The sequence below is a fragment of the Symsagittifera roscoffensis genome, chromosome 10 (assembly GCF_963678635.1).
Source record: "Symsagittifera roscoffensis chromosome 10, txSymRosc1.1, whole genome shotgun sequence".
Taxonomy (NCBI): domain Eukaryota; kingdom Metazoa; phylum Xenacoelomorpha; order Acoela; family Convolutidae; genus Symsagittifera; species Symsagittifera roscoffensis.
This window is the reverse complement of record NC_087071.1, coordinates 34,780,498-34,797,266: the sequence shown is the minus strand read 5'-3', so window position 1 is coordinate 34,797,266 and position 16,769 is coordinate 34,780,498. Positions and strand designations below refer to the sequence as shown.

General features: G+C 36.1%; 2 protein-coding genes across 2 annotated transcripts; both read right to left on the bottom strand.

The window, feature by feature from the left end:
• Positions 1–4,100: 4,100 nt before the first annotated feature.
• On the bottom strand, positions 4,101–6,828 carry LOC134855439 (PR domain zinc finger protein 5-like). The gene is made up of 3 exons (XM_063871967.1): positions 6,619–6,828; positions 5,093–5,950; positions 4,101–4,716 (listed from the first exon to the last, which is right to left on the bottom strand). The coding sequence occupies exons 1-3, from the start codon at positions 6,821–6,823 to the stop codon at positions 4,190–4,192; spliced, it is 1,590 nt and encodes a 529-aa protein (XP_063728037.1). The 5' UTR covers positions 6,824–6,828; the 3' UTR covers positions 4,101–4,189.
• Positions 6,829–9,966: 3,138 nt separating this feature from the next.
• Positions 9,967–11,792, bottom strand: LOC134855239 (lambda-crystallin-like). The gene has a single exon (XM_063871700.1). It carries the CDS (start codon positions 11,269–11,271, stop codon positions 10,342–10,344), a length of 930 nt encoding a protein of 309 aa, XP_063727770.1. The 5' UTR covers positions 11,272–11,792; the 3' UTR covers positions 9,967–10,341.
• Between the last annotated feature and the right edge of the window lie 4,977 nt (positions 11,793–16,769).

Below are 16,769 nucleotides of genomic sequence, written 5' to 3'. Positions count from 1 at the left end.
AGTCCTTTTCTATTCATACTTATGTTAAAGAAGTGTTAAAATTGATACTGTATCTCGAAATTGCGAAAGAACGCAAGCAATTTGTAAAGAGTTTGCAAAGATACTTAGTTATACAATATTAGATTTAAGCATCCATATTTTTTCTTTGGGACGACCCGGAACAGGTAAAACATTAGTGAGTGGTTTGATCCTAGCGTACACCCTTTGCATCGGATTCATTTTTTTAAACATCTCTTGCGTCACGACGTGCAGATGAACTGAATGGTGAACATTTGCATAAATTGTTCAAATTAGGCGTAAACAAACTTGATTCAACGTCATCAGCTAATCGAGCATTATTGAAACTTAACAGAGACAATCAGAGAAAGACTTTGCTAGAGCGCTTGCAGGTTTCATTTATCGGAAAAAACTCTGATAAGTGCAGAAAAGTGGAACACGATGGACATTTTTCATCGGAGATTGAAAGGCCGCGATGAGAAGTTCGGTGGTGTTGCTGTAATTGCGAACGGTGATTCCTGTCAATTACCCAACCTTACTGGGTATTACATATTGTAGGCTTCTTCGTTTTTGTTCACATAAAAACTCCACTTGAAAAACTGTGTTGGAACGGTAGACCCCGCTGGCCAGGAACTTTTGCGTTTGATAGAATGACGACCGATGCAAGAGTCTGAAATAGAACGATGTGTTGAAATAATTGGAGAAAATTGTTGCTTCTTATCATCTTGGAACATTGAGCAGCGAATGATAATGAAAGTTTTTGGAAAAAGTATTGCAGAAAAAGATTGAATCGAAAGTCATTGTCAGAACATATACAATTAAAGGGTGCCAAACAAAAGGATTGTCAGTGTTGACGAAGTTTTCCCCGAAAATTGTCATCTATGGAAGCGGTCATCGCTTCAAGTAAGAAGCACTGAGTATTTAGCTAATCAAAATGTGTAATAATGAATAACCTTATGATCTTTTTGAAACTTCTTGTTGAAAGATCTCGTTCCAAATCACTGCTAATGGAAACCTTTAGACACTAGAATGTTAATTTTTGAAACGGTGAGCGTGTTTTTCAAAATTTTAAAAACTTCTATTCTATTAACAGCGCACATCTCATTTAAACTAAATTGTGACGGACTATGAAAATATTTTCGTTTTCAACTGATGGCGCTCAGAAACATATTAAGGCACAGATTTTACCTTGTAAATCTGCGCAGTATTGTGTTCCTGTGCTCCATACCTTGGTTGAGTTTTGCCAGTATTGTCTAATATATGACTCCTATCGCGGTCTCAAATGATGATTTTTGTGATGTGGGAAGAAGTTACAATATATGAGTTGTTTTTAAGGATAGATGTTCTGAAATAGTTCTTTATAGAATGCAGAGGCTGAATACGACTGGATATTGGTCTCGACAGCTGATTCAGTGTTGATCTCATCTGGCAGTGACTTTCATCTCAAGTTTTGTTGTATTTCTTTCAGCTGTCTGAAACTTGCGGAGAATTGGTGGAAAAGGCAGTCGAGGTTCCAAGCCCCTAATTTTTTCTCGGTGTCTCCATTGTTCAGAAATAGCATGCTTTATGGGTGGCTCTTAGATTCAGTTGCCTCAATTTAGTTTTGGAAAATTGACATAGTAGTAAATCATTTTTCAATTATGCAAGAAAAGCTTTCCATCCTGTTTCATAAATTTACAAACAGATCCTATTCATACAATGTCATAGAGTGGAAAGGAATGCCTATCATACAATTTCATAGTAAGGAAAAAATGCTTATTATACAATTTCATAGTATGAAAAAATGCTTGTCATACAATTTCATAGTGTGAAAAATTGATTATCATACAGTTTCATAGTATGAAAAAAAGGCTCGTCATACAATTTCATAGTATGAAAAAAAAATGATTATCATTCAGCTTCTTAGTATGAAAAAATGCTTATCATACAATTTCATATTATGAAAAAAATGCTTTTCATACAATTCCATAGTATGAAAAATATGCTTATCATACAATTTCATAGCATGAAAAAATGCTTATCATACAATTTTATTGATTAAAAAATGGTATTGATGCTAATTTCTTCTGACACATTGAGTATGGATATTATTGGCTAGTACCTGTTATAACTATTGCCTTACCAACATTTGACGAGTTACGAATATCAGTTTGATCGACAAAAGCTTTTCGCTCAAAAACTACTGATCCACCAGTCTAATTATTTTTTAATTCCAGACCATGTACGAAATGCCTATCATAATACTTCCTAGTAAGGAAAAAAGGCTTATCATGCTATTCTCATAGAGTTTTTTTGGTCTATGAAATAGTATGATAAGCATTTTTTCATACTATGAAATAGCTTGATAAGCATTTTTGTCAGCCCGGGCCGTTTTCAGCTATGAGAACTAATTCCTGCAGATTAAACATGTGAAAAAATTGCTTAAGATTTGAAAACTTGATAAATTACTAAAAGCGGTTAGTGATGAAGGCCAAAGAGTAAGTGCACAAATCATGGGTTGTAGTTTTCTTTTTCTCAAACACGGAAAGTTCTCATTTTATTTCGCCGATTTAATTTCGCCCTGTCATCAATTTACAATCTGTATAATCAAAAGTTGAAAGCAGTTAGCAGCAGATACACATTCGACGCTACTGGGTAGATGAGGCTTAAATTTTGTTTTATTGCTAATCTTTTTTTCGATTTTTTAACATTTTTTCAAGAAAAGATCAAATATAACATTTATCAACAATCGAATTAAATTCAGAATGAGCGCTAAACTCAATTGTTTATAACCACTTGAACCATACTCAATGAGTTATATTGCCTCGGGCAATCTAGAAGTTGGTGATCTTTCGAGCGCTCTGCAACCAGCAACACAAGAAACTGGAATCAGAGAGCCGACAAGAAATGAGATTGGAACAAGGAAACATTGAATATTTCATAACTTTGACCTTAGTTATAAAAAACGAGTTTGTCAAGTTTCCGTTTTAACTTTTCGTATGTTGACCAGTATTGTTAAAGAAAAGCCTACTCTGCTCTTATTAATGGATGATATAGTATATTTTGATTCAATTGGATGACTGCTTAAATCCTACAAAAAACGTATATGCTGCAGTAGCCAAAAAATTCAAATACCTCAAAAAATTGTCCGTCAGTGGAGATGTCCGACTCATATGAAAACGAGTTGAAGACTGAAGATTGTGATAAGCTATCTGATGATAATATGCTTTGGCGAGCAGTGTTCAGTAAATCACTGATAATGACCGAAAACCAAGATCAGCAAAAATTGTGAAGTTATTGAAAGGCGGTCTAAAAGAAGAAAAGTTAAGGCTGTGCTCAAAGTTTGTATCCTCAAATACCGAAAAAATGTTTCAAGAAAACGTTCGAAAGGTCTTATTAGTACAAGTACTTGCACCTTAGATAACATATTCTTTATAATTTTTGAATTGCGCTCTCGAGCATTTCGACTTTAGTCATAACTCAGTTGTGCACTTTGAGCGCACTGCGAAACGATTCGAAATCGGACTTCGAAATTATCAGTAATCAGCTAAAATTATAAGCTAATCAAAACTTAATCAGACGTAAGGCTAAGCAAAAAAACCAAGCTTAAAATGGGCTCAAAACTGTTGCCTAGTCTATATGGGACTCTGTGGTCCGAATCTTATCTATTTTTGTTTATTTATACGAATTTAGGCGAGCGAAGCAAGCCAAAGGCTTCTGCTAGTTCCAAAAAAGTATACCACTCAATACTCTGAATCATTTTTGAGCCTATGAGCTTATTAAAGTTAGTAGCAAACTTTGTCAATAAACTCCATTACATCAAAGTCACTAAAAGAATGTGGAATTCGTTATTACTAATCAAAAAATCACTTTGATAGAAGCCAGCAGATGTGTCATATTTAACGTAAATTATAAATTATTCATGCAATTTACGGAACAATTTGCGCGACCAAGTGTGCTCAGATGTGTAAACGAAAGTAGGCAAAATTACAATTTTTTTCGCCGAAATTTCGCATCACAAGTTACAAAGTGAAAATAGGATCCCATATGCAAAACGCTTAATTATAATGTTCGTTAAAATCCATAAAAAATTTCTTTCAATTTTTTTTATTACTTAAGCCTTATCTGAACAATTTATACTATCTGAGCACTGCATCATGATATTATTTTCAGTTTTAGGATGAACAAAACTTCGTAACATTTTATAAACACTTCAGAAATTAGTCGGCACATCATCTGTAAACGACTGATCATGATACTGTTGATGCTGGTATAGCTCTTCTGGTTGCTGTTGTTGTTGTTGTTGACCCTTTTCATGTGGGCTAAATTGTTCATCAACTGATTCTTTTACGCACCTTTCACAGACTCCCAAAACATCCGTCGAATTCGCGGTGTAATCATTGAAACACTTACTGCAAACTTTCTCTATAAACGCACCGGCGCTACTGTGATATTGCCTCGTATGATTCTCAGCATGCGAAACTTTCTCGAACTTTTGATCGCAGAAATTACATAACAGTGTGAATTTTTCATTATCGCCTGGCTTATGCGCTTCCATGTGTTGCTTATAGGAGGCGTGCTCCAAAAACGGCTTGCGGCATATATCGCAATTGAATAAATTATGCTTGTTGTGGGTAAAATGCCAGTGTTTTTCGTACTTTTCTTGAGATGTCAATTTCACACTGCAGTCTGGGCATTGGTATATTTCAGTGTCATCTGGATACACGCAATGATGTCGATCTAAATTCAGTTACATGTATGATCATCAAGTCCCAAAAACTACTGTTTATCTGACTCGCCAACAGCTATGTTTATAACTAATGAAATTGTGTTCGACATTAAGCCGACTGTCAGCCTAAATGATCAAATGACAAATTCAGCTTGATAAAAACTGAAAAAAAAACTTTCTTTCCAAAACTATCAATTGTTAATTGAATGATAACTATTTATGTTAAGTACTTATGATAACTATTTTTAATTATTCAGATCGCAGAAAAACATTTTTTTCTTTCGTTAGATAAGAAACCTTTCAAATAATATCCTGTAAACAAATTTAGTTGTTTTGTCACTACTGAACCTAGCGTACTTTCTAGGGATACAATAATTATACTTGTACCTAGGTCCAATTTAGCCCAGAATGGCGTGTCGCAATCTTTACACACGTGCACGTTCTTCAACTCGTTGTGTTTTGTCCTCGCATGGGCGACATAGCTTAGATATTTTTGGAACATCTTGTTACATCTTTGACACAAATACCCCATATCTGAATCAGGGTGACCTTTTTTAGGGTGCACAAATTTCCCTTCCTTGTTACCCGAGTTATTAGTCGGGTTTAGAATTCCATTCGCAACGCCGTTAAACTCATGCGCATTGATTCTATGCTGGTAATACTGCACGTAAGTTTTGAAGACCTTCGCGCATACTTCGCATCTGGTTGGAAGCGTATCTTCAACTGTAGGGTGGTTAACCATTCTATGCTGCTCAACCCCCCCAGCAGATGTGAATCTCTTTCCACATTCTGTACAGTCATAATTCTTTTCCTTTTTTGGCTTCGGATTGTTCTTATCAGTTCCGTCAACGAAAGAGGTAAACTGCTGCATTGGATTTCGACTAACATCGTGAATTATTGCGTTAGACGCGGTATTATTGGCTCTCGGCACAAAACTATTTTTAGTCACAGGACTTCGACGTTTTGGATCCCGTTGATCGAATTCTCTAGGTGGCAGAGGCAATACATTAGGGTTGGGCTGGGAAGCTGAATTTGGGATATAATGGGCGGATGTTGGGTATTGTACATTCCTAGTGATTCGATGGATATCTTGAAGATGAATTGTTAGCATTTCTGGACTGATAAAATGAGCATCGCAGTACTCGCACGGTATGACCGATTTCGCCACAGCCTGGAAGGGAGCACGTGGCATCGGAGGAGCAGGTCCAGCGGGAGGACCTTGATATCCGTGACCTGCTCCAAACCCTAGAACAGAAAATCGATTATAATTCAGGGATCTCTTCAACTATTCCCCCTCCCCCTGTTACGAAAGGGGGGAGTTCTCTACTAGATAGAAAACTTGTCCGATATCACTCGTTTTTCCGATATCACTAGTTATTGGGCATTTAATTGGATTTGAATTAAGCTTCAAATTTAGTTCGCAGACCCTGTTAAAAAAAAGAGGAAAAAAGGAGCGCAATGAATTACTCGACTACTTTTGAGATCATAAACCAAAAATGAATGTCGTAAACAATACCAAAGTATTGACCTTTTTGGCATAAAGGTAGCCAAATTCATGACATAGGATCAAATTCCTTACTGTCTATAGGGCATAGAAAAGATGGCACGAAAAACATGTGCAAATAAATTAAACCCAAGGTCACAGCTCTTTTCAAATAGTTGAGGTTCAAAACTCATAATTGCAATGAAATGTTTGAGCCTTAAATTAAAAATCAACAGAACCTAAGAAAATTCCAGTAAAATGTTTTCAGTTTTTTAGCCCCCTGTCCCAATCAAAGCAACACCAACCGTGGGGGGAGGGGACATATCATCCATTTTGCCGTATCCGGTCTAAGCTTAATAGGCGGATGACACTGGGACCCTTCCCATCTTGAGACCGGAGTTTTTAAGTCGACTTTGGTAAATAAACAAACCTGGATAATCAGCAGGAGGATTCGAATTGGCCGAGTGCCTTCCGGGGCCTAAAGGGACGTCATTGGAAAAGACATCAACTTGAGGATAATTATGATTGTGGTTGTTGTAGGCAGGACGAAACTGTTTAGGACCACCTCTTCCGCCGTAGCCTCCATTTGGGGCACCAAAATTTGAAGGTCGTTTTCCATAGTTTCTCTCAGACATTGCTACCCTATAATTTCAAAAAATGAAAATCAAAGTTATACATTTTTTTTACAAAGTAGACAACTGGATATCGTGTGTTTTCACGGATCACTTTAAAGTAATTGGATAAAAAATCCACGAAAAAATTGAACAATTTCCAGATTTTGCTGAAGATTAACAGGCTATATTGAGTAAAAAACGATTTGTTTCTCGTATAGTATTAATCAGACCAAATAGCTTGCCTTCATTCATTTGGAATGCTTTTAACTGGATTAAATCGCCGCTTCAGCGTTATTAGAACTGAAAATATTGCGCTTCACCTTTTCCAAATTAGGCTAACTTTAAATCCCATATTTTCAGGAAAAAATCACAGCATATGCAATATCTTTCTAAATTCGAGTTGGGCGTATTGATTTCATTCGGAGCTATAAAACTTCCGTTAAAAATATCTAGTTGAAAAATTTGAAATATAAATGAAGAAAAAACATCAAAATGACCAAAAGTTAAATAGTAATTGGATTTTTGTATATGCAACTTAACTTGGGGAAAAAAAACACCCTGAACAACTTCAAAAGTACAAAGAACGAGTTAATTTTTCATATTGGGAATCAGAAATAAAGGCTTGTATGATTGAAAACGCTGCTCGCTTCGGTATAAGCGCATAATTTCAAGAAAATGGCCAGCTGAGTATTTTAGCTGCGCGAAGAAACAACAAAAAGGCTACATGTCAAATTTTAAACGAGTGGCTCCATAAATTCCTGGATAAGGCCAAAAAAAGTCATTGAATATGAAAATGAGCACAGAAATGAGCCTGCACATGATATATAAGTACAGGTGCAAAATACCGTTACGTTCCTTAACCAGGCCGCTTAACTGAATCACACTCTCAAAATCTTACAATACCATTTTGACTTCGATTTGGTCAACTTCGAAGAGGAGAAGGGTTTCAAATCCAAAGAAAAAAGATGTGTCAACAGGAGGAATTTTGAAAGAGATTTCAGCTATTAAATAAAAAAAAACAACGACTTTTCTGTAAAATATAGGCAGCCTTCAAAAACTTTAAAAAGAGAAGATCTTAACCGAGGGGTATGCAACCTCGGGAAATTTTAATGCCAATATTACCAAAAAACCAGGCAAGGGAAGATCTTACTTGTGTTCAGCTCCTTTGGTTATCGATCCTTGTACCAGCCCACGTAAAGCAGCATTGAAAAGTTTTTGGGTAAAAAAACTTACGTGACAAAGAAGTCAAAATTGAAATACTTATCTCTGCCAAGTTCAATTGTTGATACAAATAAAAAGCCGAAGTTCAAAAGATAGGTCTCAAACAAAAAAAAATAAACAGAAGCATTAACCTCCGTATATGACATTCATATAAGTGATGTAGTTGGCTTGAAAAGCAAAGCGGAAACTAAGACGACATAAAAACCGAAAAGGACGAAGTCGAAAAATCGAAAAATACCAAGAAAAATCATTAGAAATTTTTAAACTGCGAATTTACAGGAAAAACACTAATAACGATGCACAGTGTGAGTGACAAACTCATGGGCTCAAACAGCAAGTAGATACTGCATTCATGTCGTGTCTTGCATGTATGTTGAAATCTGTGAACAAAGTTAGTTACGGGAAAAAGTCTAGTACCCAATTGCAATACCATTGTTTATTGCAAGGGTAAATAATGAACTAGACAATTAGATTCAATCTACCGAGGTCTCAATGTTCTTAGTTTAGACATAAGAAACTTCATTCTCTCATTATAAGTAACATACTATCCTTTTGTATCAATTTTTATATTACGACAGGCATGTGGTTGCGTAACCGCTCCCACTCACTAGATTAAATTGAGAAAAAATGCTAAAAAGCAATTACCTAATTTTTATAACGTGATCTTTCTTGTTCTTGAGAAAAGTCAATTAGAAAGTGTTTTCTTTCTTCGTTACTTTTTTTTCAGGAGCCACAAACACTTATCAGGGTGGGTCAAGTAGTATATCGCATTCACGCCATTTCAGCCGTGATTGACTAATATTTAGAGAACTTCAATGAAAAACTGTGCCGTCGATTTGACTTTTCTTTTTAACCTAATTTTGAGCGAGTGAAGCAAGCGATTAGGTTTTATAATAGAAAAAATTGTACTCAAACAGTGACATTTGGTTTTACTCCAACACTCGAATCTAGCGCTTCGTTGGCAAAAAAAAACATGACCTTTTTTAGACTTTGTCGTTATTGATGTTTCGGAAACAACTGTGGTCAATTATGTTTAATAACAAGCGATAAAACACACGCCTTTAGTAAGTTCCGGTGCCATATTTGAAAAACTAGTGCTTTAGTTGAAACACTTAGTTGAATATTATCTTCCGATATCTTTCCTGGAGCAATCAACCAAAACAAATTAGAAAGATAACATCACGTGGTAACGTGAAATTTTTTTCAAAATAGTGTGTTTTGTTTGATTTTTTTCACATGTGCTTGATACCGGATAATCAACAACTCATATTGCATCTCAAAATTTTTTCATATTTCGATACTGCAGGTGTCGATTTTTTCACAAAGTTTCTTGATGCAATATGTAGCTGTTGCTTATCATCTTCTTCTACACTTTCGTCTTTCCTCTCATCACATTACGCCCAAAAAATAACGGCACAAATCTAAAAAAACCGCTTTTTAGTTTATTTTATGAATGTGGTCAGAACTTTTTTGTTATACTTGCACAGCCTCCAGCTACTCTTGTTTAACTAATCAATTTAAGCTGGCTATCATAATGGTCAGTCTTCAAAAAGCCTTTGTTGGTTTTCTGACTTACCTTTCATGAGCTACTATTGCAAATTGTACCTTTCGTTATGAAGATTTTTATTACTATGATTAATGAACAATTAGGTTCATATTTAATAATTAAAAACCTAAAAAATGACCCAGATCCGAAAGAAAACTGCAACCAAATTGAAAATTGCACAATTTTTTGACAATTTATATGAGGCAAAAAGTTAATCATAAGCAAGCGTTAAGGATTATTTTTTCAAAGCTTTAGATAAACCTTGCGCGTTGATGATCCGTGGGCTAGACGTAACGCCCAAACCTATATGCTAAACCTAGCTATCCTGAATCAGACTGTTAACTTGACGCCTACAGATAGTTAATCATGCTGTTACATAGCTCAAACTGAATACGCATGAAGATAAACGGTTGTTAATTCATAATTTACGTTTCCGTTTCGCAATGTCCAAACCTTATGCCAAATGCCTAAACTGAAAAGGATGCTCGCGGTTTTATTTCGTTATTCACTCCAAATTTCAACACGAGGGCAAATCAGAGCGATGTCATCTCAGATATAAAAATGTGTACAAAATAATCACAGCAATTAATCTAAGTTTTACAAATAATAAAGAATCCAGATATTAAAATAATGAAAACAATTTTCCATTTCAAGAAGAATTTAAAAAAAAATGTTTATTGCAAATATGTAGCTGATTTTTTAAATTTATTTACAAACAGAAATTGATCCTCTGCAAATTGGATGCGGATATTTCGGAGGCTAGCGTAGTTTATTATTCTTGCTTCATTTTCTTAATCTGTTTCAGCACCGAATCCCTCTTCTGAATGCTTTCTGCCATGTTTGCTACAGGCATTTTGTGTTCCAGGTACGAACTTATTTCTTCGAAAGATTTTTTGTCATACTCAATTTCAAAGCCAGCGTCTTTTGACACCCGGAGCATTCCTGCTTCGTATCTTTGCATATAGTCCTTAAAACCTCCAGGAGCATTAGTTTGCGCTGTTTGAAAAGGTCCAATGGCAGCATAGCGCGGTCCTAAACCGTACACCATAACACTGTCCACATCTTCAGGGTCCAGGATACCATCTTTGACAAGATTCCACGATGAGTTTATAACCGCATACTGAACTCTATTCAAGGCAAATCCATCGGCCTCTTTTTTGAGACAAATTGGCTTCTGACCAACAAAAAGCATTAGTTCTTTGACTTTTTGAACGGCATAGTCTTTGGTCCATGGTGCCGGCACAATTTCCACTAACTGCAAATAAAATGGCGGATTAACTGGGTGAGCGACAATGAAATTCTCTTGATGTTTCAGGCCAGCGGAGAGAACACTAGGCATAATGCAAGAGGTTGATGATGCCATAATCGTATCAGTGGAAATATATTTGTCGATATCCTGCATCACTTTTTGCTTAATTTCAGGATTTTCGAAAACACACTCGTAAACAAGGTCTGCATTCTTCACGCATTCACTCAAGGATTGAGCAAAACTAATTTTTTCAAAAAGCTTATCAGCGTTTTTGGGAAACTCAGATGCATTTAGCCTGTCAACTATAGCATTTTTAACTTTTGAAATATTAGAGGAGTCTGCCTCGAATAAAGCGTCAAAGAAAGTTACTTTTATTCCATGAACTGCAAAAATGATACCCAGAGATTGACCGATTGCCCCCGATCCTACAATCGAGATTTCTTGGACAGCCATGACTAGAACGAACTGAAAATTTGGATGTAATATTTTAGGGCAGATGCGAGAGAGATTAGATAAAATGCAATTGAAACCTTCAGAGAGAGGACTGAAATTTCAAAATATACTCAGCAGTAATTGTGATAAGAACATTCTGTGCTACTAGTTCAGCAACTGACTATTTTGCTTAGATTATAAGGTAAACATTGGATCAAATTAACATCCTGAACAGAACAAGTTAAAATCATGTGCCATAATGTTCAATCAAATTTGATACTGCTCAGCAATGCGTTTTACTAATTCGATTTGAATAGCTGATAATACCCACTTAGAATCAAGTAAACGTCCTCACCCTATAAAATTTAAGGGGGAGGGCGTTCATTAGCTCCTAAATATTACTTAATATTTTAAGTCTAGTTCCCGATTACAAGCCAGACGCTCTCGCACTAGGAGTGTAATAACTATGATGAAGGGCAACTGAATAGACCAATCTAATTGTTTAAATACCTTCAAAAAATTAAACTAAACAATCCTAATACTCAATCACAAGCACTAATTGAAACTTAACAAGAATATTCGGAATGTTAGAACAAGCCGAATCTTCAAAATATATACAGACAAAAATGTGAAGGAACGCGGAGAAACAGAAATAAGACCGAATTATTTTAAAGAAAAAATTACTTCAATTCTCGAACTTGAGAAAAAATTTATAGAGCTCTTTGAATTTCAAGAATGTTTCATGATTGACATTTTTTTATAGCACTAAAGCAATTTGAGAAACTGGATCATCAGATAAAACTATTATTGCACTGGGAAAACTGAAAAATAAAATACACCTTCGGAACTGGAAGTCGATGTCATTTTTTGTGAACTTAACTCTTTTGCATTTCGATGGAAGAGTTTGCCTTGCTTTCAAAAACATGAAAGGTATAATTTGTTTGCGCTGTATCTGGGAGCAGGTGAGTGATGAATTCCCGATAAAACTATGTATGTATTGCTGGTTTAAGCTTTCTTGTACTGCTAATTACTGTTGTTTCATGATCCGCTCGACTAGGAAGTTGGCTACCAAGTAAGAACTGTTTTGAGAGCATTTCGCTGCGTGCAGGTATAATTGTTTCAATGTGCAGGTATAATTGTCATTCGTACACAACAGAGGACAGTTCTCAGCGCGTCAATTTGTTTCACTAGCTGCTTATTCCAGTTAGTAGCACTGAGGTTGGATGACAATAATGGTGTCGCGTAGTTCAAAAAACTACATCTGCTTGCCGAGCAAGATATCGATATGTAATCCTTTTTGCAACCCCATTCAAAGCGGGGCTAGTTTTTTCAACACGTTGTTCCTTGATTGTACTGGAGAACAGATACATTAGGAGAGCACTCCAAAACTAAGCAAGTTCGGTAGAAATCACTTACCCCTGATTATCGAAACTCAAGTACCAAAAACTGTTCAAAGCATTATTTTGTTTTTTTTTTTCTTTTTAGGGTGAGGCTTATAAAGATTAATTTAAAATGATATGCTCAGCACTGCACATTATACTGTCGATTCGGTTGTCTAAAACAAACCAACAAAAACTAGTGAACTTCCTCCACCTATAAAATCTTAGGGCATAAGTATTGACTTTCATAAATTAAGTAAAATTTCTCAACGTTGAAAGATAGCCCCATATCTAGGGTCCTGAACGCTCTTGATCAGATAGGTGTTCCTTTCGTTTTTTTTGAACTATCAGATTTCAAACTGTTAATCTGTTAACTGTCTACAGTTAAAAAGAAATACTCGATATTAAAATCATGCATACAGCTTAAGACGGTATATAGTTGGTGCTTTTTACATCAGTCAGAAGCAGTTGCAGTAACTTCCTGCAGACAGATACTTGGTTTTTTTTTCTAATTATCAATATTTTAACTCTCACACTTTCATACAACCCGCACACAAATTCCGTATCAATTCCGTATCAATTCTTGAAAACTGTCAAGACATCACCACATTATTAACTCTAGAGGCTCTTCACATTTCTCAGAAGAAGCCAGTCCTGAATACACGTGAGGACTACAGGTAGCGCCCCCCATACAGTGCTGCAGAGGACATATTTTTAAACTGTTAATTGTGGTTTTCCACTACCTCAGTTTTACTCTTTTCGCATTTTGTTGACTTTTAGGTCTACATTTTTCATTTCGATGTTTTGTAGATTTTTTGGTCAAGATCCTTCAAAACCTCCGTTAAATTTTAATCGGTTCAAATATTTCCGAGAGATAAAAATGGTACTTAAAAAACATTTTTTATTCCGCAATATCTCCTTTGATGAAAACAACTGAAATATAATGACTTAGTTTTCCGAGCATTGAGCTTTTTCGAGCGAAAAAAGCGATCGAGTGGGTACAGCGATCCGGTTTTGTTCTTAATTACAAAAAGCCAGATTTAGCATGTTTGATTATTATTCCTGATTTTTTTATTAGCCCCCGGTCCTGCTCAGTGCATGACCAACCGTGTGGGAGAGAGATGTCTCTACCCCACGGATTATCATTGAATCGTAAAGGACTTTTTGTTCCGAGCATTGGAAACGTGGATAAATTTTATTTTTGTGTAAGCTAATTTTCTTAACTTTTTTATTTTTCCACGCAAATTCAACATAAATAACCCTCGGAATTGAGGCTACGTCTATTTTTAAGCAGGAGAAAGATCGAGTCAATTTTAATGCATCAAGAGAATTGTCAATTAAAATCTACCCTCCTCGATTATAGCACAGATAGAACTGCAATTTATGCTAAAGAAAAAATTTGCTTTTCAAAGCTTCATTTAGCGTTTACATGGGATGAAAATTTTCTTATAACTTTTTTTAAAAAATCTTTTATAACAATGTTTTTTTATTCAACAAAATTTTATTCATTTTAGAAGACAACTGTTCTCGAATATGCCTAAATCATTTACATTCTACGCCTTTGTAAAACTCTCATCCATCACGCCACTTTATGTTGTCGGAACAATCTGGTTCACAGCAACCGGATATCCTTGTTGTAAGACAAAATTGCTGAAACATTTATGTTTCCACATTCAGATGGTGAAGGGGAGTTTTCGCGATTGTTGATTTTTGAAGAAACGGGAACAGCAGATTGGGGTATGTTCTTGAATGGTTTGACATGTCTTTAAAATTTGACAGTTTGCGAGATCGACGTTATTTCGGGGAGGGACCTGCTATTTTACGGACCCTTCTATCGTAGTAATACCCAGCACGCACTAAAAACTTAAGCCTCAATTTCAGCCGGTACAATGTCCTTTCCATTTAAAACCATACTCCATGTAACATTCGCCCGGAAGTACATATCGACGGAAAATGAAGCTAGGTTCTAAAACGACTGGCTAGCGTCTAAACACAGCTCTACATGCTTTTCACCGTCTCTGCCAAAGCCAGTTCTTTTGGTGGTCTTTGTTGTTGTTGTTGTTGTGGCTTTCCAGTAGAATACTGGTGGGAATTTCTTCCACAGAGTTTATAATATTGTCCAGTTATTTTTGCACGTTGTGCAGTCGCAGCATATCTGCCAAGTGCAGAGGTTAAGGGTACTATAATTTTCACTGTAGAATTTCCACATAAGAGTTGTGATGCGCTGTTTGAGTCCCTGTTCTATCCTGAAATTGACTAAATGGTCATTTCTATTTGCAACTCTGGTTGTACAAAAAACAATTCTCCCCTGCGTTTTTCTGTTCGAGTTTTGGGTAATTTGAAGGGCTCTAATCGTCGGTCTAGGGTATTGTTAGCAGTGGGAAGTGGGATGCTGTGGTGTTCGTAGTCAGTGCAGAGTTTTGAAAGCAAAAAGAAGTCATTGGTCTGTAGGAACATTGGCAGAGGTAAAATGTTGAGCATTCTAAGTTGATCAGTGTATTTTTGGCAGTGTTTTCTACATATCCACTTTACTACTTTCTTTTGAAAAAATTCAAGTTTTTGTAGGTCTTTTCTCAGAAAGTTCGCACAGTGACAGCCGTAGGTTAGGACTGGTAATAATATTGATTTGTAGAGACCTAATTTTACAAAGGTGTTGACGTTATATGCTACATTTCGTTTAGAATGTATAGTAATTTAATTGCTTTCTTTAATCGTTCGGTTGGATGAGTGCTCCAACTAAGATCTCCTAACATGTGAATACCCAGATCTTTTACAGATTTTGGCTGAGGTACACGATTTCCGTTCGAAAATAGATTTATATCAACACCTCTGAAGTTTATTTGAGTGCATTTTTCGAATGCCAGTTCCATGTTGTTTTGTCTTACCCAATCTTCGATTTTGTTTAAGTCAACTTGTATTTCATCTTGCTTGCGTCCAACAGATAGAATTTTTAGATCGTCAGCAATTATTGAGGGGTCACTGAATCGTAGGACTTCAGCGAGATCATTTATAAAAACACAGAAAAGGAGTGGGCCCAGGAGTGAACCTTGGGGTATCCCGCTGGTTATTTCGAGGACGGTGGATGTGTAGAAATCAACCCGAACAATTTGCCCTCGGTTTCTGAGATAGTCGTAGATGATTTCGAGTAGGCATCCACATACACCAATATCACTCAATTTTCGTAGTAATAATTTGTGGGGGACTTTATCGAAGGCCTTGAAGAAATCAGCATAAAAAGCAATGATCTCATCATGGGGATTTTTATCCAGGGCTTTGTAGACTCGATTTAGGAATTGGAGCATGTTGCTCATAACGGAGCGTTTCTTCACAAAACCGTGTTGGTTTATGGAAAAATGGTCTTTAAAGTGCTCGTAGAGTGGAGAGTACATGCATTTTTCAAAGATTTTGCTGTCAATGTTTAGAAGGGAGATTGGGCGATAGTTTTCAACATCTTTTGGGTCGTTCTTTTTGTGAATGGGTGTTACAGCCGCTGTTTTCCAACTCGTTGGCATTTTGCGTATGCGTTTAAAATTCTTGAAAAGCTTATTGAGTATATTACTCATTTGTTTGGCGCATCGTTGGTAAAACCCGGGAGGTAGACCATTTGGTCCACGAGTTTTTGTAGTGTCAATATTTGCCAGAATGTTACTTATTGTTTTGTTTGAAACGCTGAAGTTTGTTAGGGTTGGTGATTCGCACTTTATGTCAGGGAAGTTGTAGTTCTCTTTAGCTGAAAACACTGAGTGAAAAAATGTGTTAAACATTTCTACCTTTTCTTCTGGAATTGATGTCATTTTGTCTTTGAACTTGATTGTTTTCGGGATGTTTGAAGCTCTATTGATATGCTTAAGGTGCTTGTAATTTTGACCACAATTTCTTGAACCAAAAACTTTTTTTTTGGTATGAGATGTGATCATGTTCACATAATTCAGTGATTTGGTTTCTAGTTTGAGGACCTTATTTTTTCGGTAGCTAGTTGGTCGTTTTTCGAGTAACCTCTTTTGCGTGTTGAGCATTTTCATCTGATGTGATGTACTCGGTGTAATCCAAGGTGGTAGCGATTGACGATATTTGGTTCTTTTTGGGATGTGAGTGTCTATCAAGTCGGTTAAATAGTCTTGGTACATATTGTCAACATTG

Excerpts from the sequence above, each read along its gene's own strand:
- LOC134855439 (XM_063871967.1), bottom strand. The coding sequence starts at position 6,823 with ATGTCTGAGAGAAACTATGGAAAACGACCTTCAAATTTTGGTGCCCCA. Across the intron at positions 5,951-6,618 it reads TCCTCCTGCTGATTATCCAG|GGTTTGGAGCAGGTCACGGA; the intron begins GTTTGTTTATTT and ends TTTCTGTTCTAG. Across the intron at positions 4,717-5,092 it reads CTGGGCTAAATTGGACCTAG|ATCGACATCATTGCGTGTAT; the intron begins GTACAAGTATAA and ends AACTGAATTTAG.
- LOC134855239 (XM_063871700.1), bottom strand. The coding sequence starts at position 11,271 with ATGGCTGTCCAAGAAATCTCGATTGTAGGATCGGGGGCAATCGGTCAA.